Source organism: Anopheles moucheti, chromosome 3 (genome assembly GCF_943734755.1).
Source record: "Anopheles moucheti chromosome 3, idAnoMoucSN_F20_07, whole genome shotgun sequence".
NCBI lineage: Eukaryota > Metazoa > Arthropoda > Insecta > Diptera > Culicidae > Anopheles > Anopheles moucheti.
The window spans coordinates 34479790-34506918 of record NC_069141.1 but is presented as its reverse complement, the minus strand read 5'-3'; the positions used below and the strand labels follow the sequence as shown (position 1 = coordinate 34506918).

At 43.8% G+C, this 27129-nt stretch overlaps 1 protein-coding gene across 1 annotated transcript; it reads left to right on the top strand.

Moving 5' to 3' along the window:
* The first annotated feature begins 48 nt into the window (after nucleotides 1-48).
* On the top strand, nucleotides 49-22977 carry LOC128301626 (uncharacterized). The gene is made up of 8 exons (XM_053038201.1): nucleotides 49-241; nucleotides 11922-12826; nucleotides 18107-18278; nucleotides 18358-19850; nucleotides 20087-20388; nucleotides 20462-20932; nucleotides 20993-21153; nucleotides 21233-22977. Exons 1-8 carry the CDS (start codon nucleotides 49-51, stop codon nucleotides 22111-22113), a joined length of 4578 nt encoding a protein of 1525 aa, XP_052894161.1. The 3' UTR covers nucleotides 22114-22977.
* The last annotated feature ends 4152 nt before the right edge of the window (nucleotides 22978-27129 follow it).

The following is a 27129-nucleotide window of genomic DNA, read 5'->3' as shown; positions in this document are numbered from 1 at the left end:
ACCGGTGGAAGACAATACGCATCATAACACATCCCGGCTATCATCGCCATGCTGCCGTTACTAAGACATTTCATCCTTGCCGAAGCTCGCGAGCAGGATAGCGGATTCCTCCTTCGTCGGAAACAATTGCCGACAGCTCAGGGGTCTTTCCGAAGACAACGCCAGGTGGTGGGAAATTCTTGGACAAAGATGCTGCTGGCAGTTCTTTGCGGTATCGTGTGCTTACTTCCAACGGCACTCGGTGAGTAATGACAAATATTTCATACTTTATTTGCACTACCCTAAATGGATTCTTTTGAATAGAGGGCCACCTTCATGGATTTTCAATAGCAAATTGGGCGTAGAATTTGTATAGTCTTACGGAGTTCGTTGAAGTTTCTTTGAAGAAAAAATCTTCTCTGAACATTAAAACATTGCAATTAATGGTAATTTTGTATATCAAAATTAGCTTCGGTTTTGGGTTGGTATATTTGTGATTTTTTCATGCAATTAATTGGATCGGAAGGTGTAATAAATGTTTCACATAAAATAAACGGTGAACTCTGTAACATCAACTCCACGACAATATTTTTACGATGATTCAGCAGCAGCAGCTCCCTTGGCTACGCAACTGATTTGATTATGGCCGGAACGTTGGAATTGGATGACGATGATCCTGATTCAATAAATTGAATGTAGCCCCATAAACCAAACTCGGCAAACTGTTTACCATCACTAGTTTATGGGTCTGATTCTGTGGTTGGCTGGAAAAAGGCACATTTGGTTACACCAAACCAAGCATGGCAAAAACAGAAAAGAAAACCGGACAGTGATGGTTCGGGATGCAGTAGGGGTAATTCTTTTAACTACTTTCCATCGTATCGCGTTGCACAAGAAAAGATTAGAAACGCGTTTTAACGGACAAAGTTTTTCGCCCCGTAAGTAGCATCACATTGTCCTGATTTCTTTCGCTCGGCTAGCAGCATCTTTCAATAGAAGTGTCTTGCTTGTCTTGTTTAAGAAGCGAGTAAAAAATGTGAACTTTAGCCGCCAGGAAATCACGTGTGGCAATGGTGGGAACGGAGGACTGGGGATTGTGCGGAAGGGTAGTGGGGAAGGAATTCCGGATCAAATTCGTATCGAAACGAATCGAAAAGTGGAATTAAAGCTAAAACTTTCTCTCGCCCAAACCATGTCCAGCGTGATATCCTGATGTCCCCTGGCAACAGAGTGGTTTGTACCATTCAACACAATTTACCACATTGTGAAATGGATGCCCTTTTCGCCTACAAGCTCCTTCCACGAGTTGAATTGAGTTGCTGCGTTTGCTGGGCAGTATTTGCTTGCTTTTCTTTTCGGTTTAAGGAATTTCGATAATGGCGGCAAAGCGTGAGAGAATGTGGCACACTAGCAAACGGCTACGACTTTTTCACCCCGTTTTCACCCTACAGATAATGGATTATCGTGGTTGTACTGATGAAATTGAAACTGGACAACTGTTTGCTGCACCCTTCCGAACGATCAAATCGGGAATGATCAAATTGTGGTGAAAAGGATTTGAGAAAACGGGTTTTTATTTTTATTACATGTATTTAATGGATAAAATTATGTTGAAAAGGATGTGGGTCATCGCTTCCGATGGAGTAGTCCTAGGGGGACAATGATGCTCGATAATTGTAAATACATAAAACTTCTCAAGCAATAGACCCAACACTTTGTGGTATTCTTACAACAAAGACTTACAAACACATTTTTCTAACATTATTGCTCCTTGCTTGACCGATCTTCTGTGTGAGTAACTTAATGGTAAACTTATATCCGACCATGTTATGATTTAAACCCATATCGGGGTTCCCAGTTGGCACGGAGGGGTTTACCCATTCGGAATGGGATTTTTTTTGGCTTAAAAATATTTAACATGTTTATCTGCGATTACCGGAAACAACTGGTTTTGTATAAAAGCGCAACACAAACAGAGTTTTTTTTTGTGAATTATCAAAACAGTATCTGAATTGTTGTTCTACAATGCGAATTAAATTAATACATCTTGCCGAATAAGATTTAGATAAAAAATTGGAGGTAATTTCAACAAGAACTTGTAACTTAAGTATGCAATACTTCATGTTAACAAAGCAATGTAAGCAGTTTGAGTCAAGAGGTTTTATGAAATATTGATTTTATTTTTCATCTTTGAACCCCGCTGTGCACAATGTCATCCTTTTTTGATCGCACTTCAGTGTGTATTTAGAACACTGGTTGCTTTCCGACAAAGGTGCATAAATTACTTTTCCGAGTTGATTGAACCTGATCCCAGTTCCTTTTTTCTCTTCTACCCGTGCTGCATCCGGCGATGAGTCAGATTTTGTCAGTTCTGTCGCAATGAGCTCGCTAAGGGGAAATACGCTTAGCCGTTTTGGCTCACGTCCAGAATTGTTTGCATCCTGCCCAGTAGAAGGCTGCCACGTTGCACGGAAGATGACGCAGCCAGCTTTTGGCGATTTTTGTAGCAAATTTTTTTGTTGCTCCTGCTTTATGCAAGAAAAGGGTTTGTATCTTGCCGTTGTTTGGCCTTTTTAAGCAAAGAAATGCTTTTGATTAAATGCGTCTTTGCGCTAGTCCAGTCTGGTCCGACGGCGTCACTTACATACGCTAAAGCATTCCCATTTGTGTGTGTGTGTGTGTCTCGATTCGATTAATGTAAAGAAAAATCACCGCCAAACATGATGTGACGCTGCTACTCCATACTTGGGTGCACTCTGGTGGGGCCGATTTTCCCTCCACCATCATCATGACCCTTGTCAAAGAATGTCGGAAAATTCCGTCGATAGTCGGGACGATAACGCGGATGTCAGATGGGAAAAGCAGCCGGAAATTTCTCGATATCTGCATTCCTGGAATCAAGGCGGGCACACCGTTGTTTGGGAGAGATGTTTTGCGACAAAAAAAAACCTCTGCTCCAGTCTGCCCAATTGATGGTAAGGAGAGAAGGGGGGATTCATTCAACAAACCCTCATCCGCGCCCAACTGTACAGCAAGGTTGTTTCCACGGTTTGATTATTTTCTCGGTTGTCGATGTTTGGCGCTGTTCTCGAGAAAAAATAAATCCCTAGCGTATTGTAAGTTCTTTTCTTTTTTGTATTATTTATTGATTCATGAGCGGTCGGGATATTCGAGGTTGACCTTCTAGGAACACGGAAGTATTTTTACAATCATCAGAGCATCATCAATCTTCCGGAAGCAACAACGAATCATCGCAACTTTTTGGATGATTTTTATAGGCAAATGTTAAACTTTCGGATGATTAACCATATCTTTCGAAATTGGTTATGCAAAAGTAAATTGTGCTAGTTTTGGTATAAAGTAAATTCAAGTCAAAACAGTTACTTCTTTAGAGGTAGAACTCCGTCTAAAAATAATTTATTTCTATAGCACAAAGGAAAGAATATTGAGATTGCTTCACTAATTCCCTAAACTTCATTAATTGCCCTCGATGTGTCTTATACTATCGTCTATATCAGGGGTCTCCAAACTGCGTCCATTTGGAAAAGCAGTATTTGGGGACGCCTGGTCTAGATCATCACAATTCAAATTACAATAAAATATTACCATATCAGATCTAAAGCGAACGCCTGATGAAGTGAGATTTCCTCTTCCGGTTGTTCGAAACGATTAGGACAGATTAGCGAAACCTTTCCCGCAAGCAAGTGTGCAACAAAAAATAACCAATACAAATGAAAAGCATCCTTTTCCTCAGCGCACCATTCCAGTAGCAATCAGTCACACCGAGCTTAAGTGGTGTTTCAACCGCACTTAGCTCGTTGAATATGCGCTTTTAATCGGTTTTGCATGAACCAGCACCCCTTCGCCCCGTTTGTTGCAAAAAGGGCGCTCGGTGAAAGTTAGCAAAAAAAAAGTGACGAAAACAATTACCACGCCTTGAGAGCAAAATCAATTCCACGAAATCCATCATCATCACACGGCTTGCTCCGGTTGATGAGTGCGCGATAAACGCGGCTGAATGATGAGTAGAAGTTCGATGAGTAAACAAAAATCTGGGATGGGAGATGATGGTACCCCAACCCGGGGGTGGGTGGGTACCCGTAGCATGGCAATATAAATCACAGCAATTTTGCCCACCCAAATCCATCGCCACGAGCGCGTGTTGTGGACAGTATCGTTTCGCGAAGGACACACACTTTAGTTCGCTGCAGACGAACCAAACTTACAACCATCCTTTGCCGCCGGGACACACACATAGCGCTCGAACGCGGTACGGTTTGCTCCCCAAGAGGAAATTCCCTGTTGAAAGTGAAGTCAGTTTTCCCTTCCGTAATACATGGCGAGGCCTAGGGAGCAGCCGGGGGTTTGAGGTACCGAAGCGAAGCGAACACGGGGGATGCTGTCAAGTGCTTCCCGTTTCTCCTTCAACCTTCCAAGCCGTAATCGTCGTAGGGTAAATGCTATTGACGACGTGGGTGGTGGTTCCGTCTGGTTGCTGTCGGAACCTCTCAAAAGCTTTCGTTCTCGGCAACGTTTCCTCGTTTCGTTTGCCCTTAAGGGGGTCCCCCTCATCCCACCCTCCCACTCATGACGCGCTGTGGCTCTGTGTTTACACGAGGCAGTTACTAACCAATCATCATCCAACGACCACTTCAGCGTTTTCAACGTGCGATCATCCTGTTGTGCGATTACATACTGGCTCCCCAAGGACGTAAGGGAAGGGAGCAAACGAATAAACGGGGATATCGGGTATAGATCTCAGGCGGACACGGCTGAGATTGTGATTATTAACATCGACAACGATTTCGTCTCAATTTCACGCGCCAAGTGACAAAATCAAACAAAAATATGTGGTTTTCGGTCGTGTCGTAAATCGAGTGTTGGGAGTTTACTGTTGCAAACATAAGCATACAGCGCACATGCAACACTGCGGCGAGAGACGGCGTCGAAGCTTATAATCGTGTGGAACTCAGCTCGCGTACCACTTACACCTCCCCGTGCTATCGCTCTCGGTGGTGGTGGCGGTGGCGTTTGTTTAACTAATTAATGGAAATAAATTTTAATCTTTTCGTAAATGTGTGTGTGTGTGAAATGGTTTTGTCGACGGGGTGGAGATGGGGTGTAGAATTTGGTCTTTCCTTTTCTGGATCGGCCTGCAAAAATAATATAATCATCAATTTGCAGCCGTACGCACATTGGCCCCGCGAATCAATTTGTGTGTGCGGAACGACCCTGAAATTCATTACGATCGAAGGGTTTTAGCAATCGTTGGCAATTTTTGACGATTTATGTATGTGCTTTTCCTTCTTTGCTGCTGCTGCTGCGGTGGTGTTGGCGGTTTTGAAGGTTTGCTTTTAGCTGGGTCGTCGTTCCGACTGCGCCGTCTTGATTGTTTGGTATCGTTGATGAATGTTTACCCTGATTTTAACGTGATGCATACGTTGACAAACGTTTGGGAGTGAGAGAACGAAAAAAACGACGAATAAAGAGTGTGCATAAGACGATTGTATTTTAAACAAGGCACACAAAGTGCTTCTATTATTGATCGACTAATCCGAATTCGGCATACATTTTCTTTGGAGTGTTTGATGCAATATTGCGTCTTTAGTGAATTAATATTCTTTTAAAATGTTGGGGTTAGTAGAGGGTACTGACGTTGCTTTAGTCGATGAAATTTAAAGATCTTTACCGAACCGATAACCGAAATCGGTCTAACTGATGGAATTGACAATTTGCTTTATTTTATCGCAATACAAAACTGGAGTCCTGGAGTTTAGTTTAAATCAGTTTAACTTCGCTTGTTACCATCTTACTACAACGATCTTACGTCTCTGCGTTCTCCACGGGGCTTGCCGTCTTCGTCCCTTTTTGCTAATCGTGCTAAGGCTTCTACCACCGTCATCTGAGTTCAATGACACGCAGAAGATTCTCCATGATTTCCTTTCAACAAATGAAACTGCTGAGTAGATCTTGCTCGAGCTTCTTTAGAGTCGATCAGCGTCTTAATACAAGAGAATTGGAGCTCCAGTCAACACGATCGACTCTCCGGAACTATTGACTAGATTCAATTTCAATGTACCTGTTCGTACTCTAATGTGCTATAGTCCTTTAAAGGAATGACCAAAACAATTTGTCTTTGCCCGCTATGGCTTCTTGGTTTAATTAAAAATGACTGACTAATTCGATTAGTGTTTAATTAAGTAATTTGTGCTGCGATATACATGAATCTGTCCTGTATTTACTAGCCTTTTCAGTTACTTCTTTAAGTGACGAGGCCTCCTGCTAGCCATTCCCTACGTGTTTTTTTAAATATACAAATATAAAAACACCTGACTGAGATAGAAGTTGACTTGATCGTACTTTCTGTCGAACAACGGTTCGAATCTCTTAGAGATACGTTGAGTTCAACACAGATATCCACTGACTGTAGACTCTCATACTGTTCTTATACGTTCTTCCCGATAACGTGGCTCCTCAGGTGGTCTAAAAATATGTTCTTTTTCGATCTGCAGTCTTCTTCCAGACAAGACAGCTTTCCGCTAAGATTTAATTAAGAATTGTTTGTTCCTACTCCTTGCGAGACACTTGTCTTGTGGATACTACTTGTGGAGAAAGTTTTGCCTTACGCCTTCGATCGTTTCTTTCCGTCCAACTTACGAAGAAATCAGATTGTTTTGGAACGGAAAGTGATCCCCACCACCGAGCGAAGAACATTACATTTTTCACAAAATTGACGGAACGATGCGTAAAGAAACAACAAATTGGAATAAATATTCATATCCCATCTGTGGATTTGGGATGTTGTTGCGCTTCTTCCGCTTCCCGATGCTTATCGGAACGCCAGATAAACCACAAAACAAATGGGAAATGGGAAACGATGAAAGCTTCGAGAATTATCCCTAAGGAAAACAGAATATCCAGTTTGCGTGGTGATCATATTTCCTGGTTTTTTGTTTTTCTTTTGCATCATCTCCCGCATTACATTTGGAACATTTGGGAACCGAATTTATACGCTTACGTTTGATGTTTAAATCAATCAAAACAAAAATTACGAAACTTCATTCGTACACACCTGCGCGATGAAGGACGCGAACAGACTTTTCCATTTGCCTTTGCCGTTGTGTGAAACTTTATTTAGGCGCGTGAAACTGATGGATTGGATTTTATGCACAAATTGACGCTTTTGATAGGCAAAAGTTTTGAGATTAAATTATGCCATCGGTCATTTGGCCGAAATGAAAAAAAAAAAAGGAACATGTGCCAAATACCTTGTCCAATTACGGAGCGGTAATTCGTGAGCTCGTAAAAAGTGAGCTCGTTTGTGTTAACTAATGTTGACTGACAACATTCTTTGCGCAAAACAATGAAATAATACCGTTTATTTTGCGCATGATGATGATGGTATATTACACTACCACCCACAAATGTTCCACGCTTTCACTCGCGCGAGACACGAATGATGTGATGACAAAACAATTTTCATTAAAAACAAAATACATTGTAACTAATCCGCAGCCTTTAGGCGTGTTTCGCTCAATTTTTCATCTTATGTTTGGGTTGGCGTTAAAGTTGAGCTCTGAGAGGGGCCTAGCTTAAAGATGTTCCGTGAATTCGTGAAAAAACCAATTGCTCCTCCAACAAGAGTATAACGTCTCTGATGGCTGCCCATGAATGAATTATGTGTTCCGTTTGACTTTGTGTACGTTTCTGGCATAGTGTAGGCCAAGTACCGTATGGTGTTTTGTTTCTCATTTTTTAAACGAGCAGTTAGACTTACTGGCGAAAGCAAATGCTCTGCTGCCAAATGGAGTTCATAAGCTTGTTTGTTTGTTACGCTTGTATTTGTAAAACCAAACAAAGTTGGGGCGTTTATAGTCAAATATCCATGGGGAAAATTTAATGAACTTTTCCGATTCTCTAATGCATTTTGCAAGGGAATTAACTAGGTATTAAAAGTGCCCAAAAAAAGGTTGCTTTGAACGTAAGATGCTTATTAAAAAGGAAAAACCTTTTTTGATTCCTTTCAAGAAACCCAAATCAAGAACTTCCGCGCGTGTAAACATCGTTGTTCGAGTGAACAAAAGTTTGTAAGACCAATTTTCCAGGAAAATGTGCGCCTGCATTATTCGGCGGCCCCAAAAATGGTTGTGCGATTTTTATAATGCTCATGTTTGCTTTTCCCAGCGAACACGACGGGCCCGATTCTTTCTCCCGGACAATCATCTCGGTCCAAAGGCCCATTGCGTGCGGGTCCTACGGTCTGTGTGCCCACCACCTGATGCGCTGCCACTGAAAGCAGTGACGCAAACGCAAACTAAAAAATGAAACTCGCACGAAATGATAAATCGTGTGACAAGCGGCAGCGGGGCAAAACAGCTCCCTCCAACAACGTGCACGACGACGGTAAAGTGTAGAACCGTGTCAACAATGAAAAAGAGTGTAAGGAATTACAAAAAAAACCAAAACGGAGATATGCAGCTTCATCAACATCAACCGCACCCGAGGTGTGTGTGTTGCTCTTATTATGCTATCTACGTCAGCATTTTGGTTACTTAAACCGCGAATCGCGCGCGTACCCAGCGATAAGACAATTATCGTTATCATCAATAAATATATTATCGAATTACCATACGCGTCGCGTTGCCTGTCCGGACGCGTGTCCAAAACAAACAAGCAGCCTCGGTGGATAGTAGTGTGATTGATGGGCCATATATTATCATCCCCTTCCTATCATTGCTCATCATACCCATAACGATAATCGATCGATGGCTGGATCGATGCTGCACTTGATGTGCAATCCGGGGTACGGTAATGTACGGTTGTTTCGGCTTAAGAAGGTTTTACCGGGAAAATCGTCGACGATGATGTGCCTCGGTACTGCTGCTTCCCTGTGTCAGTTTTGGGCTACCCTTTGCACACTGTCGTGTGGGAAGATTGATGTCACATGCACTATTTATAGTGCGTGGGTAATTACCATGGCAAGCTTGCAGTGGAGAGCTTATGTTTTCCACGCAGTAGCAGAAACTTTGATAATCTTTTACTGATAAAATATATTATATTCCTGTCATTTAGATAATTCTAAACATGAACAATAAACGAAAATGTCTGAACAACTTAAACGTGCTCTAGCTGAATTTATTTTTTCGTTAAAAGATTCATGCCATCGCTTTCTTTGACTTGACATTTCCGGACAAAAGACTGTTATAATTGATTGCAGAATGTTCGAGAAGCTCACAATACACATTACCTGGAATTGATCCCACCAGACTGATACTTGGACTGTTGCAACAGATCCATATGTCGATCACCTGAAACAATGCGATATTACAACCTTATTCTGCAAAGTAGCACCTCATTATTTGCCGCTGGATGGGTATCATTTACCAGAACATCAATCTGAAGTGATTGTGTGAAGCTTCCGATATCACACTACCGTTCACAAAGCAATTACTGTCAGGACGTCTTCGTCTTGGGTATTAAATTTCTTTACTATTTGTCTTATAGCTTGTACTTTATACTTTATAAAAAAAAACACTTTCTGATCGAATAGCAATAATGTGAATAATTATTCCATAAAATGTTGCACCAGCGTAGCTGAATTAAAATGTAATGAATGGAATCTAGTTTAAAAATATCACAACAACATTTTCCATCTCCTCACGTCGTCGTGTCCTTTTGCCGTTTGCCAACACAATTTTTCCGAGAGAAGAGGGAAACTCCTACACAGATGAAATTAAAATTTTGCTCAATGAGTGGCTTCAATTGGGTTTGTTTTATTTCATCACACGCTTTTCATCGTGGATATGTGTGGCTGAATAAAGGCAAAGAAAAAAGCTGTTGAAACACGATACGAAAAGCGGGTTCGATTTGCCCTCCTACATGCCACACACACAGGCGCGGAATATTCAATCAGGCGCTTATTATGTGATTGATTCATATCATATCATATCAAAATGGCAACGCGTGGAAAAACCCAGGGAAAACTCTTTCCATCCGTTGTGGCCGCTCTGGAATTTTCGCAGCAAAAATGGCATTGGACACACGTGTGTATTAACATTTAGCTGAGTTTGTTAGTGTTGGCGCTTTTTTAATCACCTAAAACACAAAACAAAAATTTGCACCACAGCAGAGCTGCTACCACCCTGGCGCTGTGAAGAGAGGAGTGTTTTATATGCGTCAGGGCACTCCGGCACAAACACGTAAGCCCCGCGGGAGAGCAACAAAAAAAAAACGGAAAAGCTGTAGGTGCGAAAGGATATTCTGTCTATGCTTGCTCGGTTCCAGTCTAACTCCCAAATTACGTACTAACTTTTCACGCGAACTGAAACCGCAAGGACACACAAAAAGCTGCTGTCATCGGGGGGGGGGTTGGGTTGGGAAATTTCACTCGAATCCCATAAATGGATGCGCGAAGTTGCGTTCCCGGAATGCAACATACGATATTTGTTTCGATTAGTTGTTTTCCGGAAAAAATGGTTCCAAAGTGAGGTGTTTTTTTGTGCACCTTTCACCTTTTTGTTTTGTCCGCCATTTGGTGCCATGTTAGATGCCATGTGGATGCCATGAGAAATCTTATACGATAGCTCCAGCTAGCATCCACCACCCACCCGGGTGGTCTCCGCGTCAATGACGGTACATTAACGTGTCTGTCTTATTGTTTGCCAACGGAGGGAAAATGCAGGACGGAAGCGAAGCGAAGGGGTAAAAATGGCGTGTAACTAGAGGGGTAACAAAACGCTAATTGATATTTCCATCAAACTCCTCACCCAGCGTTTGAGAAAAATGTAATCCATTCTTAGTGCGCGCGCCTTCTGCCTTGATGATGGCAGTAAAGCGTTGGTGCTTACCCTTCTCGAATGGTTCATTTGTGGCACGAGCTTTTTGCCATGCTTGTTGCTACCTTCTTCGCGTTTATACGCGCCTTTCGGTAAACTCTCGTTACCGGACCTCGTAAATGGCTAATCTAATGTGATGAGTTTCTAATCAGGTCGTAACGTACACAAGGGAAGTAAGTGAATGGTGGTGATGAACCTTTCGTGGGCGTCCGTCAGCTTCCCGGTCATTAGCGTGACGCGCTGGAAAACATAATTTCTAACCCTCTCCCCTCCCGCCCCAGTGTGCGATCGATGTTGATGAAGGTGTTGATGAAGATTAGAGCAAGTTTTCCATCATCTTTACCAACTGCACACACCGGCGCGGCATGGTTCTGGTCGTGCTTTCTCTTATCATCCCCTATCGGATACATCCCTTCGCCTGGAAACTACAGCGAACATGAGGAGTTACCCGTTAAAGAAGGTACTCTAATTGATGAGTGAAGCTTCGAGCTGCTATTGCCGGTTCTGGATGATCAGATTTCAAAGTCCCTTTGAGAGAAGGGATGGTAAACGTTCATCCAAAGCAATTAAATACATTTCAAATGCTAGAAATTAAGTAAATAATGTGAAAATAGACTTTGCTTTGAAAGGTTAATTGCTTGCTATACACACTCCACTCCTCGCATTCGCTATTGATTGTATGTTTTTGTAAGGATACATCGTGGGGTTGATGTGGGCGGAAGGACCTTTAAATGCTTGTTGTTAAGAATTTGCTTGATGTGTTGCCGAACAGGGCCTAGGCAAACATCTCTTTAAAAGACGCTGTTTAACGTAACCATTGAAATTCCTTACGTCTGTTTGCGAAATTCGTGTGCAGCTAAACTGGGGCAAATCAATAACTGAAGCCTCTCATCCTTCGCGTTGAAGTAATCATCGAACTTAAAACGAAACACAGTCTAAACAAACTTGGACCCAAATTGCGTGAATTCTTTTGACAGTAAATGATGTGCTTCATCCTCGCCCTATCGTTGGCCCTATTGAATATTTAATCGAACCCATCTAACTGCGATGAATTAAGTTTGAGAATCGCTTCATTCAAGTTCTTTTTTACGGTTTCTTTTTCCACAGCATCATCCACCTCCGGTGTTTACTTTTCGATTTCGAAGCTTCGCGTGACACTACCGATCTCGAAGGAATCCTACATCATCCTACGCAATGAACCGATCGTCAACCTGCAGCTACTGTCCACCGGTAGCGAACTGCGTACAAACGCCATCGACCAGTCGGACGGTTTTAGCTATGCGATTGAAAGTCCACCCGATACCGAGTACCTGAAGGTGGACCTTCGCACGGGCGCGTTGTGGATAACGTCACAGATTTACACCCTGTCGAACGTCACCGAGTTCGTCATCGTAGCAGTGAATTCAAGCGTTAACTCACCGTTTGCCCACGGTGTTGTACCAGCTGCCCGGCTTACGCTCACCATCGAACCTGTACCGGTAGCGGAAGATTCGCTCGATAGCTTCTGCGAACATCATCCGGAGCGTGCCTGCTTCTGGGACACGGCCCAGTACCGGGTGGCAGAAAATGGACCACGGGGATGGACGATCGGTACTGTGGGGCCCACGTTTTACCGTCGACTGTGCCCGCAGCATCGACCCAAGTACGAATTGTTAGTATCAACGTCCGGCCAAAGAAACGGTAGCAACGAATATCTTCTGCTAGATCCCAACGAGGGAACACTACGGACGAAGGTATCGTTTGATCATGATACATACGCACCAGGACCAACGCTACAAGCTAGCCTACGGTGCACGCTGCAACAGGTGCCACCCTCGGACACCACCGATGGGCAATCATTTAAAGCTGAATCTCAAACAGTTGATCGAACGATCACGGTGAATGTGCTGGATCGGAACGATAATTTGCCTCGTTTGGAGCAATTGAATGAAACGGATAGTTCAATGCATCACGCAGAACAGGATGATGTGCCCAGTTATCAAGTGTATGTGGATGATCCACATGTGAATCAGGTGAGTGATCGGAATATTTAATAAGAGCAAATATGTGCAGGCTTTTTGTATCAAGACAGAGATTGCCAGTTAGAATGTTCTTTGGCTGGGACATGCATAAATAATATCCTGAACGTCAACTAGTCTGTTGTCTCCATTGGTTCAGGATTTTCTCAGCGACTAAAACTATGCGCACCGGTTATGGAATCTGGTACGCGTTCTTCCATTTGCGTAATTGAATCGTATCGCCGGAAGATTGTGTTCCTCTCCCCCCCCATGTTGTGCCACGCAGCGGTGTATAACAATGATGCGATTTAGCTTATTATATTTGCTTGGACGACAGTAAAATTTAATTCTGCCGAGAAAACAAGCGTCACAGCCACAGCTCCATAAAATCCATTCTCTCTATAATCTCAATCTTGTTAGAGGATGATTATACAGCAGGCAACAAGCTGCCATTACTCTTTATACGGATTTAAGACTCAACGTGCGGCTAAGATTAAAACGGTATTCATCCCTTGTACGGACAAAAGTCGGTCGATAGTCCGAACCCGGAACGCCTGCAGGCTAATATAATTAAGAATGTATCGAATTCTTGTCATTTGCTGCTCCCCCAAAAAGGAAGCATAACACCAAGGACGTCGGAACGACCATAAAAACTAGTGGGGCGGATTGGAATGGACATCCCTACGGTTTCCGCTTACGTTTCGCGGTAATGAGCGATGCTCTCCCCTTCAGGCCGGTAGTTCAGCCGATGACCAACAGCAACGTAATACCAACCCCGCTGTGGAACACCGTATTCAATTAGTTGAGTTGACCCCAAACAAGGGGGCTCCCTTTATACGTGATATATGCGTCGGTAAGGCGGTAGACATTCGGCGTAAAAGAGAGCAATCGGGCCTGTCGAGCGTTAAAATGGGGAAAAAGATTGCTCACAGCCACGGGGGGAAGGTGATTAGCGCTCGTGGAACGATGAAAATTTAATGACTTCATCAAACACCACAACTGACGGGGTGAAGCGATGGATGTCATCCTCGGCAAGGGAACAAATGAAAACCCGATCTTAAATAGCTCTGGTCCTCTATTGGGGTCGAAGGAGCATTTATGATGCACGTGGAGGCCGGTTGGTGGGTATCATCCGGTGAAGTTGTTGATATGTTGACGAAGCTTGGCTACGTGGAAAGTGTCATCCCTCCCCCTGAACAAACAGCGGCCAAATGCCACATCATGAAAAAAGCGTCAAAGATGCCATCGGTATCAATGTAAACATTACGCTTTTGCTGGTTTATTGAAGGTGGGGGTGGCTACAGCTAATTGACCGCACCTGTTGTGAACCTTTTCCACGGTTCTTTCTAGTTTATAAATTCTACAACTGATGTTTCGTTAACTTGTTTTACGATGTGTAACATAAGAATTTAAAGTTCAAAATTGTCATTTGAAGCAAATAATAAACTGTAATTGGAAATATAAATGGATTTCTCTCCAGTTACACGTTTACGCTGTATGACTACTAAAAAAATGTGTTCATAATGGCTATTTCCAAGCTGCTAACAAGCAATAGACAATTCTTGAAACCCTCAATACCAACTAATTCGGTTGCATTGGCATAATATTTATCACCTTCACACTTTGGGTAGGGTTCGATTCCTTCCACTGACAATCTGACATTGCTTTTAAAAGGCCATTTTCTTCAGTTTCGTTAGCAGGATTTGAACCTCCCCATGCGTAATTCGATACAAATTTTTACTGACGTGAGTATCGAAAAAGCTTCCTGCAAACGCTGCACCACCGGTGTCATACCCGTCATGTGAAACATGGGGAGACAAAGGATATACGGATTGAATTTCTCGCTGGCATGCCGTTTGACAATTGTTGACAAATGGGCATGGAAAATGATCGTGCAGGAAGTGTGGGGGTGTGTTTGTGTGAAGAGGGTTTATTTTTGGTCGGGGTTTATATGAAAAATGGTATCGAAGAATGAACTGATGCTTTTCCTGCTTCGACTATACACACACAGAGTTGCGGTGGGAAAGATTTTTTTGTGAATTAAAGCTTGGTATTGGTTGTATCAATATTGGCACAAAAAGGAGCGTTACCAAATGGCATGAAATTGACCGTTGAGTGTGGAAGCATTTAAAAAATGGTATCGTTAAGCATTCAAAGGATCGTACATCATCTGAAGCTGTATTTTTATTGCTATTTCGATACTTTGAAATTGATATTTGACACGATAATTTGCATTACTAAACAAGAGTGCACAATTAATTCAAAAAACGAAAGCATAAATGAACGAACTATCGATTGTAAAAGAGAGTCCACATAAACATAGTCCCCTCAACCCCTCGTTCTGCATGCCTTCAGCTCCTGCAATTAGGTTGACTTTGACCGTGAAACTCGTGAAACACTAATCACTCATCTACACCCTTTTAGGCCAGCTTATGTCTGCTGACCATCATCATCCGTTGTCATCATCAGTCAGAAAAGAACATCACACGTACAGCACAAAAAAACGCACAACAGGCCGATCATTTGCTCCGAGATTTACCCATTACACGTTGATCCTTTTTCCGAGTGGTTACAAGCATCGGAAAAGAAGAAACACACCCCACTCAAGTGCTACAAGTCGGCCCCCGAGCCTTAGGCGTGTTTGGGTACGCAGAATGTGAGGAAAACAATCACCGGAACCTAGCACCTACCGAGTGGGGGTGGATGACGATGGGTTTGAGGCCGACCGATGGCTTTGATGGGCGCAACAACTACTACTGGCATGAGGGCAGAATGGGCATAAGCCGTCGCCCCCTTGATGTGTTGTCTCCGCGGCACGACTTTCTCGTCTCATTCGTTCGGCCAGACATTGCGTTTCACTGTTGTTTACCCATCACGCTGATTAATGTAAGCTAATCACGCTACGGTCAAAGATATCGGGGAAAGCGTGCAAAGGAAGACCGATAGAGCCTCGGCCCATTTGCTACATTGGATAAACGAACAATCCGGCAATGAACCCTAGGAAAAAGAAGATCCCTTTACACAGGCGGACAACGTACTGTGTCCTTGCACAGTCCGGCCACATTTCAACAGACACATGGAGGATCATATGTAGCCATGGTTTGAGTTTGGATTGAATCCGAAAAATCATCCACAAATCCTTTTCGTTAGAGTTATTTCCGTTCGGTGTGTGGAACCTTGTGTTCGTAGGTTGCCTGTGCTGTGCGGTTGATTAATTCCCGGGAAACTGACCACGAACACTTCAGCGGGTCGTTGAGTTCGATGACTCTGAACATCATGTGTCGTTTTGTCACGCAGGCAGGATGGGAGTTCCACAGACCATCCACACATGCACATGCTCTAAACGGTCATGCAAAATATTCCCGTCTCGACCGAATCCCGGTGCAATAAAGCACATCTTTAGTGCAATGGAACTTGATATGGTTAACTGTTTTCATGAATTCCTATTCGGTAGGTGAAGCACCAGAAGCAAATGGGTACTTCCGTCGGAGGAACAACTCATTCTCGTTCCGTCCAATACTGTCTGCTGCCATGGAAATTACCGCGCACCATCTTCATGGGATGAGTATGAGTGCTGGAACGATGGCGCATAGAACCGGACGTTCGACATGTTTGGATTGGGCGAATGAATTTGCATATTTCCCGCACAAACAAACACACACATACACACATGCGGACCGGCGGTGGCGGGATTTGGATAATTCGGGAGGGAACACAGTTGCGTTTTGTCGCAAGACGGCAGAACAAAGAACTCATAAAAACTAACATCTTCGAACTTCCCTTAACAGAAAGAGGGATGGTTTAGTGGGTTATAAAGTGAACTCATTTGTTATACGAGTAATAAATGGGATTTGTTTGCTTTCTTGTCCCCCGATGATATTGTTGATGTCAAGTTTTCCTCCTCCAAAAAAACGAAGCTTGTTAGGAATTGTTTTCCATATCTCAATTCTAGAGCAAGAAAACTAATTTCATGCACATAAAAACTGAAATATTTTTTCGTTTAAAAGCTTCCTTTAGGGTTGCTGCTTTGGGACAAATATTCCTGTAGAAAGGTTGAAAGTTCACTCGTCCAAAAAGACTCGAATATGTGAGCAGAAGAAATGATGAAAAGCTCCATATTGTAAATCATCCGTCGATAATAAACCGCTAGTCACTCAGCTGAATAATGGAAGATTTCATGCGGATTTTATTGTTTGTGTCTTTTTCAAATGAAATTTGTGCACTTCATTGTTGCAACAAAAGGCGTGAACCTGTAACGCTTGTGAAGAGATGCCAAAAAAGCCATTACTGTTCCATTATTAAATTTTGTCTGGATAGATCGAACGGTAGCGCACACACGAACGCATTGTGTATTGAATCATGTGTACCAGTTGATCGACGGGGTTAAATTTGAAAAAAATAATTCTGGTAGGGGAGAGACGTGTTATGTCGAGGTGGTGGTGGTACGCGGTAACGAAACCTTTCTAGTGACATTGTTATAAAAGCATTGGCAAAATTAATTTATTTCCCCAGTGTGAAGATACACCAACGCCACTACCAACACTGAATGTGCTTGGGCACCGCGATGATGTTGCAAATTCTCCACCAAGTTCTGTCGAATGTCGAATTTGGAGCTTAATTTTACAACCTCATGCATCAATCATTATCTTTCACACTAATATGCCCCTTCAGCACCGCACAATTTAACATTATACTAAGCGTGACCTTATCGGATTGTTGGTGGTTGAATACCATTAAAATAAAATGAAGAATTTTGGAGTTGTGGAGTTCCCTTTGCCCCCCGTAATGACCGCTCTCGTCAAATGAGTGCTAATTAGGAAAAAAGTTTCCGAATTCCGAAAACAATACTTCGACCGACCGTTTATCGTTACGGCAGCGGACACGTTTCAGTAGAACAATGAAAATAAATTTTCAATTCATTGTTTCATATTTTCCATTTTAATTGATCCTATCATAATGAAAATATCGGCATAAACTTCCGTGGGGCTTATGCTTATTGGTGATTAAAAAAAAAGTTTTAGACCGAAGAATCGTGCCCATGAAATGTTTTTTTGATATTTTATGAAAATTTGATGGCATCAAATTGAAAAGCAGTGGTAAAATGTATGAATAATAAAATAATTCGTAGTAGTATCTTCCATCAAAAAATGCTCTGGCGGGTGAATCGCTCATGGATATATATTATTCATTCGTTTGGCACTGTAAATAGATTAATTCTGCGTATTGCAAGGTGTTCTGCTGCTGTACACCTGTATTTGTTTTAATTGGTAGCTTTTTTCCTTCCTTTTTTTTCAGGGTGATACTGTTGGTTATTTCCGGATCATATTTACCGACGACGACTCCATTCCGGTGAACATGCGTGTCCATTACAAGCTGCACGGTGACATTATGGAACTGTTCCATCCTGATTGTGCAATGTACGAAAATGAGCACGATGGAGGCCTTAAGCAGACGGTCTTCGGATGCAGTAAGTAATGCTTGTCCCTTTTAGGGCAACCGAACGTAGCTAATTTCTTCCCACTGGATCTTTGTTTTCGTTTCGGCAGAGCTAATTTTTGCCCGTTCTGGAATTCTGCGTAAAAGCCCCTACTGTGTCACGCTGCAGGCGGTGGACCAAACGGTGGAATTGTCTCCGTACGATACTGTCCGGGCCGCAGCACTGTTCGCCAATGCGTCCATATGTCTCACAACGAACCTGAACCGCATCCATGAGTACGATATGCCCCGTCCGGAGGCACTAACGAGCAGCGGCATCGTGCATGCGCCACCCTACGGCGAAGGTAGTGGCTTCCGTGGAGAGCCAAAGGCGGGCAGAAAGAAAAGCAAAAAGGAAGCTAACCCAGCGAAGATTGTGTACCCGAAGGAAGCGATAGTGTATGATACTTCGCGCAAGTACGCCCGAATTGCGGAACCCAAATCGTTAAAGCAGCTAATCCAGGAGAACAGTGCCGATCTGAACTTCCGCCTAACGAGCAATCCACTAAATGCGTTCGGAATTACGAATATTGCGGGAATTATCTACCTAAAGAACGAGACCGCCTTCCAGAACAAACTGGAAAGCCGGCACGAAATAACCGTAGCGTGGAAGAACTACAGCGCGAACATTTTGGTACGAATGCAAAAGAATCCCGACGTGCACTGTTCACCGGTACCGATTGAGCATGCAGCGGAAGACTTTTGTGCGGCCCATCCAAACCGTACCACGTGTACAAGTGCTTGCGGGTTGGGTAGTCTGATGGGACCGTGTGAATATCGTGCCCCCAGTACGTCAGTGTTTGACGAACCGAGGCCTGTCGCATGGACCGAGGATTATCCGACCTGTACGTCTGGTTTGTCGCACTGTCCGGATGGTATTTGTGATCCACTGGAGGACATGGGTGACCGGGAAAAGATACACATCTGTCCGCAAGATTGCGTTATCAAGAAGAACATCCTCGGTTTGCATAATTCGGATAAACCACGTGGAATTCAAACCGCATCCGGGCATTGCAGTTGCCGTGCGTCTGGTCACTGTAGTTGCACCGACACGTTGCGCGTTTCATCCTTGTACAAACGGAATAAAACTGCCACCACGACATCGAGTTCGACTTCAACCACCACTACGACACCGGCCAGCATTGTCGAGGTTTCTGGAAGCGACGTCGAACTAGTACCGATCGTTGGGAAAAACCACAGCGAAGGAAAGTCGTCCGAAAGTGGAGGACCACGCCGGGATTCGAGTGATCGCGCAGAAGATGCACCGCCGGCTGCGGTACGCGATGGTAGCTTTTATGAATCGGGGCTGATAAAGGGTCCGCATGCTTCGATCTACCTAATCGCGATCGTCCTGATACCGATGGTGGTGGCAGTGATGATAGTACTGTACTGCTTTAGCCGCAAATTGTCGATAAAGAACAAGCTGTTAAATGGGAGTGGTGGTAATGGCACTAGCGGTGGAATGAACAGTATCAGCATGAACCTCGTCAGCAATGACACTGAAATTTTCAACGTTGAGTTACCGCTGACATCGCGATTAAATGAGTTCAACTTTAAAATTGATGTAAGTAAAGTGTTTTATTTTTTTGACTTTTTCAGTAGCCAGTAGTTTGTTGTTGTTTTTTGTTTTGTATGTTGCTAAACAAACCTCGGTGGCTCTAGACTTGTCAAAGATCAGGCGCCTCCATTGCGGTGTTTGTGTATCGTATCAATTCACATGAATAGTGTTTTATTTGATTAACTACGTTTGAAGAGCTTCTATGCATCCAATCTGTAAACGATACCTTCGTTCCTTTCCAGTACGATTCCAAGTGGGAATTTCCACGCTCCAGCCTCATACTCGATGCGACACTTGGCGAGGGAGAATTTGGAAAAGTGCTGAAGGGCTTTGCAACGGACCTGCCGGAAAAACCGGGCATCACAACCGTTGCGGTGAAGATGCTCAAAACCGGTGCAAATTCAGTTGAATTGCTTGCCCTATTGTCCGAGTATCAGCTGCTACAGGAAGTGAACCATCCCAACGTGATTCGGCTTTTGGGAGCGTGTACGAAGGGAGACACACCACTGCTGATCATTGAATACTGTCAGTACGGATCGTTGAAGTAAGTTTGGCTGTGGTTTAGGCCAAAATTGCGCACCAAATTAAACAATTCCCATTCTTTCCTTTCTGTGTAGAAACTATCTTCGTTTAAGCCGCAAGCTGGAAGTGCTAAATGCAGACTACGAGAATGCTGTCGAACCGATCACGGTAAAGGACATACTTTCGTTCGCATGGCAGATCAGCAAAGGCATGGCTTATCTAACCGACATAAAGCTGGTACATCGAGATTTGGCCGCACGCAATGTACTGCTGGCCGAGGGCAAAGTTTGCAAAATCTCAGACTTTGGGCTGACACGAGACGTGTACGAAGATGATGCGTATCTGAAGAAGAGCAAGGATCGTGTACCAGTCAAGTGGATGGCACCAGAATCGCTAGCAGATCACATCTACACCACCAAGAGTGATGTTTGGGCCTTCGGTGTTTTGTGCTGGGAGTTGATAACGCTCGGTGCATCACCTTACCCCGGTATCCCGCCTCAGAATCTTTACAATCTGCTAAAGCAAGGATACCGAATGGAGTGTCCGAAGAATTGTTCTGAAGAAATGTAAGTTGAATGGAAGTTGTTTAGATTTTTTGGAATCAAAGAGTTATGTTTTTTTTTCAGATACAGCATCGTTCGCTCGTGTTGGGCCGACGATCCCAAGCAGCGACCCAGCTTTAAGCATCTTGCTGGTCAGTTTGAGCTTCTGCTGGGCCGCAGTGCAAAGTACATCGATATGGAACAAAATTCTATTTCGAATCCGGTGTACTGTGTTAATGTCGATGGTAAGTTGTGTTATAATTGTGGTATGAACATAAGAAAACTAACCCTTGGCCTATTTCAATTATTTCTTCCCTCACGCAGAAGTCGACTGTGCAAAAATGGCTATTTGCAAGGAAGAGCAGGACCGACTGGAAAGTCTTTGGACGCCACCGCAATACGAAACGGTGGACACGATGAGTGCTGAGCATACTGGACGTTATCAAACACCCTCGGCAATGGCAGTAACTGCAGTGATATCGGAGCTGTCCGAGGACAAGAAACTATTACTGTTACAGAGCTATGACACTCCTCGTCCACTGATCGAAACGGCCACGATTGAGCAGAAGCTTCGTTACGAAAACGATGTACGTTTGAGGCCGAAAAAGCTTAGCAATGCTAGTGGTTCGTCTATGAGTTCCAACGAGGATCACCATCACCATCACGCGCACCATTCCGGTGCCGTACGATCTTCCTCCATAAGTCCACCCCGCTGTTTACGAAATCATTTTGAGGAAACCTCCTTTATCACGAGCACTCCAATCAAAGCGGACCGAGACACAGCCAGTAGCAGCAGTGGCAGCAACGGTAACAGCGAGTACGATTCACCCAGCCGGCAGCCACGGCGGGTCGTTTCGTACGTCGATATGAACAAAAACAATCGTCATCTGAACGCGAACCTAGAGATCAATAATATGGTCGACAAGAAACAGTCCAAAGATATTGCCTTACGATTTTCGAACGTTGATAATGAACTGCAGATGGTGCTGGTAGATCCTATCTCGGGTCTAACGTCCATCCAAGGCTGTCCAAAGAGTGTATCGATGGAATCGCAACTAGCCATGCCGAATCAAATGCTGGTGCAGGAACATAAAATAGCGAACAACAGTAACGCTGAAGTTCCCGTCGAGTACGCAAAGGTAATGAAAAAGCATGCTACAAATGAAAAGGATCCGGTAGGGCTTACCCTAACATCAACGGTTTAATCGATTCCTGGAGTAGCGCGGGAATCGAATGTTGTTGTTTTGAGAAGAATCATATTTTTTTACAATTTTACAAACGTGGAAATAGGAGCGCATTTTGCCACACAGATTTTCTCTTCATTAGTTAGCGCAAATGGAATGCATTTGATTACCTTTGTCGAACATCGCCTTTAGCATAGATGCTATCTACGACCAAGAATATGCTATTCCACGTACAACTTCCATGTTACTATTTATTTGAGGTTAGTAAAACATACTAATGAAACTTAGTTACTAGCGGGATAGAAAACTTTACATTGAAATCAGTTGAACTATAAGACATTGAACTTTCATTCGTTATTGATATTCGTTTTTTCTTTTGTTTTACTTGTGCCCTTTATGTATAATTACGTTTTGAATTATACTTTATTTGTCCTTGACAAATTTGTCAGATCGAAAAGGTATAAATTTATTCCAAGAATGAATTACTAATTCCATTACGATTAATATTTGCCTTTCGGATGAAATTCGGTCTTCGACATTATAGTAGCATTTAAGAAATAAATCGACAAACCAATCCAACACAGAAGGGGGAATTGGGTTTTGGGCTCGTGTTAGTCAAGCACCGGCTCTGGTGAATTAATTTATTATCATTTCTTGCATTAATCAGCATTATCATTCCAAAGTTTTAGTGAACAAGCTAAACATTATTGCGCCAAAGGAAATCAGGTCACTAATGACGATAAGATTGAGTGCCATTTGAGGATGCAACTTTACTCTCTCGTCAGTATGACACGCGAGGCTGTCCTAAAGGAAGGAAAAGCATCAATAACTAATAATATATATATTATGAACGGATAATGTGCTATTAAATATTCATAAATTATTCTAGCGACAAATATATGGACACGACCAAAGGAAGACATAAAAACGATTTGTTAGTTCGTACTAGATTACCCGAAATAATGATCAAATGTAAGCGATTAAAGTTGTGTTAAAATTTATTCTCAGCTCTTTGCCCTTCCAGTGGTAGGGCGGTCTGATATAAACGGTTTGTGTCTTGGCTAAATGTGTAGAACACCATTTTCACAGTGGGCTCGATTCACACATGATCGAGGTCACAATTAGCGACATTGGTTTTTGGCGCTCTGAAGATGCAACACATTATTTAGTTTACCTATTTAAACCAAAAAAAATGGTTTAACAAGTATTTCATAAGAAAATCATTCCAATCACACTTTGATTAAAATGAATCTTAAGTTGTAGCAAATTAAGCAGTATCTTCAACGAATAATATTCATCAAACCTGCAGCTTACAAAATATGATAGGAAAACTTCCCTTATTTAACCTGAGAAAGGTTTAATTCTTAAAGTTTGGGAGTGTGTGTGTGTGTTTTTTTTTACTTTATCGATCGTTTCTTCGATATTGATCCGTCTTGGTCCTGAAGCTGAACAAAACACGGAATTATTACTTTCACTGCGATAATGGGTTGCAGTTAGGTTCTATTTTTCAATCACCTATTTTGCCAACTTCCACTTCTACAGCTGCAATCATAAAACATACGCCTACGACGCGGCACACAACATTCGGCAGGGATCGAGAAGGGAAGAGCAACATTTACGCTGCCATCAGGTTCAATTATGACAAAGCAAGTTAAGCCGGTGCGCACAGGAAGCGATAAACGGGTCGGCTCAGAACAATTTCTACGAGACGCATGCAAATTGTGCCTTATCCTCCATCGTTCCAACGTGTCATTTGCTCATCAACAGATCGATGGAATGCAAGTCAACGCGTGTTGTTTGCATACAGACTGCTATCATTTCGTGCATCGAGCAAAGTAAACATATCACCGGTAACGGTGAGTTATGTTTCTTCCGCTATACAGGTACCGTAACCTGTGCCACCCCGTAACAGCTGATCTTACGCACTCATTCGGTACTGGTGGTGAGCCTCCCTATCTGCGCGTACACCGTTGCGAACGTGCCGCCGAATGACATGACGCCGTTGCAAATTTGTTGTTAATTATACATGGGTCATAGTCTACACCGTATGTGCACTCCCGGCCGCAACTCCCGCAATGAATGGAATCAGCCTAATCAAAACTACATAAAGACGGATCAAACGGAACAACACACTTAACATGAACCGGTTGGCGGGAACCGGTTCGAGTAACCGAAAGTGTTTTTCTCCGGCACACGGAAGGTCAACTGGCCGGCTGTCGCGTAAATTGTTCACTAGATCTAGCGGCAAACGCACTTCCGAAATAACAATCAATACAACCATCGACGGTACTTCCCTTTCCATGGTTGGAGCTGTCGGTAGAGGAAAACAAAACATGTCCAGAATAACCAATCAGTGTCTCTGGTGGCCCTCCCAATCCACTCAAACGCGTTATCAAGATACTGTTCATTGTTTATATGAATACCATTTTCGAACCAATTCCGGAAGAATCGTCCGCTCAGCTCTGCTCTGCGTGCTTAGAGACGGCATGGTGTTAGCGGTCGGTGGTTGCATCGGTCTTGCAAGGTCGCAATACGCCCGAGGTGCACTCATACCGCGCGCTGCAAAAGGCCCGCCGGTACTCAATACGTCACACTTTTTATAGCACATTGCGAACGGTAACGTTGATTAAATTCCACGCAACGCGCACCGCCAATTCGTGCCATTCTTTGCGTGCGCAATTACCAACGCGGGAAGGATATCACCGTTTTACGTCCAATTCTTGGCAACAAAAACCAGCGTTAGATATAAAGGAACGACGCGATAACGGACGGCAACGGCAATCTTTTTCTTTTCAATGGCTCAATCAAATGCCACACAATGCCAGCCAATTTAGGGGACAATCCTTCGAAGGACTTAGAAAATGTGCCGGTGCGATGTGGTTTCAGCTGGAAATGTTTCAGTGTCTCGGTCAACCGATGCCACCACTGCCACGAAGGGTAGCTTAGGTTTCGATTAGCAAAGCGGCTAATTACAGGTTTGCTCCGAGGCCCTTTCGGTAATAAGGTGCGTACAATTGTTCAGAAGGAGTCCCTTTAGACCCCGACCCGCCCTACTAACCTGTTTATGGATGATATCTATCGGAATTGCCTACTAAGCGCTGGTAGCTTCAGTGCGAAATCGGCAAACAGTAATTGGCAATTAGAAGCAACAGAACAAACAATTACATTCCCAGATAGGTGTTAAATTACAACTGTGCTCCGATTTGCACCGTACTCCATGATCCACTTTGGTGGTGCAGTTTAGAAGATCTCGATTAAGGTTCAAAAAGCAATTCCTTTCTAGCTACCGGCTAGAAGCTGAATAACACTTGGAATGTTTAGGTAAAATTTTGAAAAAGAACATCCAAAAACTCACAGCCTCGCCAGATGCTTGATCGTAGACGTCACTATTGAAGCCAACAAATATTCACTCATTAAAATTAATAATGTGTCCCCTCTGTGCGATGGGGGAGAGTGAGGAGAACCCAACAGAAAAGCAAAAAAAAAAGCTATCCATTCGTCAACAATCAACAATTGCCTGCTTGTGCTTAAACGCTTCACACACCATGGCGCACACCGTGAAGCGTTTACACTCCAAATATGATAATTGAAGTCTACGGTTGCTATTCGCCGGCACACACCGCTGGAATGAATTGCTTGCAATTTGTTCTATTCAAACCGTTTTTTCAAATGGTTTCGCGCGTTTTTTGCTGTTGTTTGTCTCCCTATATTTGCGCACCCGTACAATCCCTTGCGATCGTCGTATCGTTTAAATATCAGGTACCCGGCCGCGAACGTCTGAATGATCAGAATTTTGGCAATGGTTAACCTTGAGTAAATTGATCGCAGGAAGGGGATTAATGCCTTAAAGGCACCGTATGATCATGTGTCCTTCAAGTAGAAACACATCTTGTTTGCGAGACCGCCAAATGGAGCATCGTGTTTCCGCGATGGAGCACCGGGAGATGGGGGGGGAGCGGTGTGTGCCGTGGGCTAAGTGGACAATAAGTGAAATCTACGTCACGTACCGCTATGCGACGCCGCCTGATACGGAATAAGCGCCGTGTCTTATTGACAATATATGTGTATCCCATTTGCAATTGGTATCATGTCCGTATCACGATGGGGAGCTTCTTGCACTTGCCCGGCCAATGGGGGGAAGCCGCACGGTCATGCACGGCCATTGGCCCTTCTACGCAAACGGTGGAGATCTAAGCACAGCACAGTCAACAGCTCCCTTTAACCTTCTGCTGGGGCAGTAAGATTTCCGAACGAGTTCAGCGGCCGGGCGATAAACACACCGTGGTCAGCTCAAATCTCGTCATCTCCTGATGTCACATCATCATCTCACACCGTTGCGCTCGTTGCTCCGTAGCTTCCGTAAAGGTCTGCCCTTTCCTTTACAGATAATAAGAGGATCATAATCAGCGGAGATAGCGTAACGCGCAAGGGATCAATCTTCACTACTCACCTTTTCTGCCAGACACAGACACTAACGACTGGACGGCGTAGTAGGCGCCCTTAGCCATGCGGAGTGGTGTTACATTGATGAGCGGGTGATAGCGTCCACCGACAGAATAAACGGCATCAATCGGAAGTCGCATATCGGTGGGGTTGGTGGAGGAGTGTTGTTGCGCTACCGCGTCCATACACACAAACGCAAGCCCGCTGCTGATGCGTGAGGCGGCACCGGACGGGGGACGGAAGTGGTCTTACGCAGCAAAGCAGCATACTAGCTGGACGCGGCGCTACAAATCGCATTCGCCGTCGGTACTCCAAACGAGCAACAGCGCCACACCGTGTGCCCACCAAGCGGGTTTGCACTTGTTCCTGTGTCTGCCAGTGATCGCCGATCGCCGCGCACTTTTAGAACGATCGGGTTCGGGAAAAGTTTACCGCGTTTGCTGCATTGCCACGTGTTGCGTGGAGGAAATTAAAAGTCACGTGTTTGGAGTGTAAATAAGCGTGTGCCTGTGGGGGGGAGTACCTGACGTGCGAAAATCCTGTTGTTGTGTTCAAAATTAAACAGCCAGTGCCCTCAGACCGGGAGTTTCAACG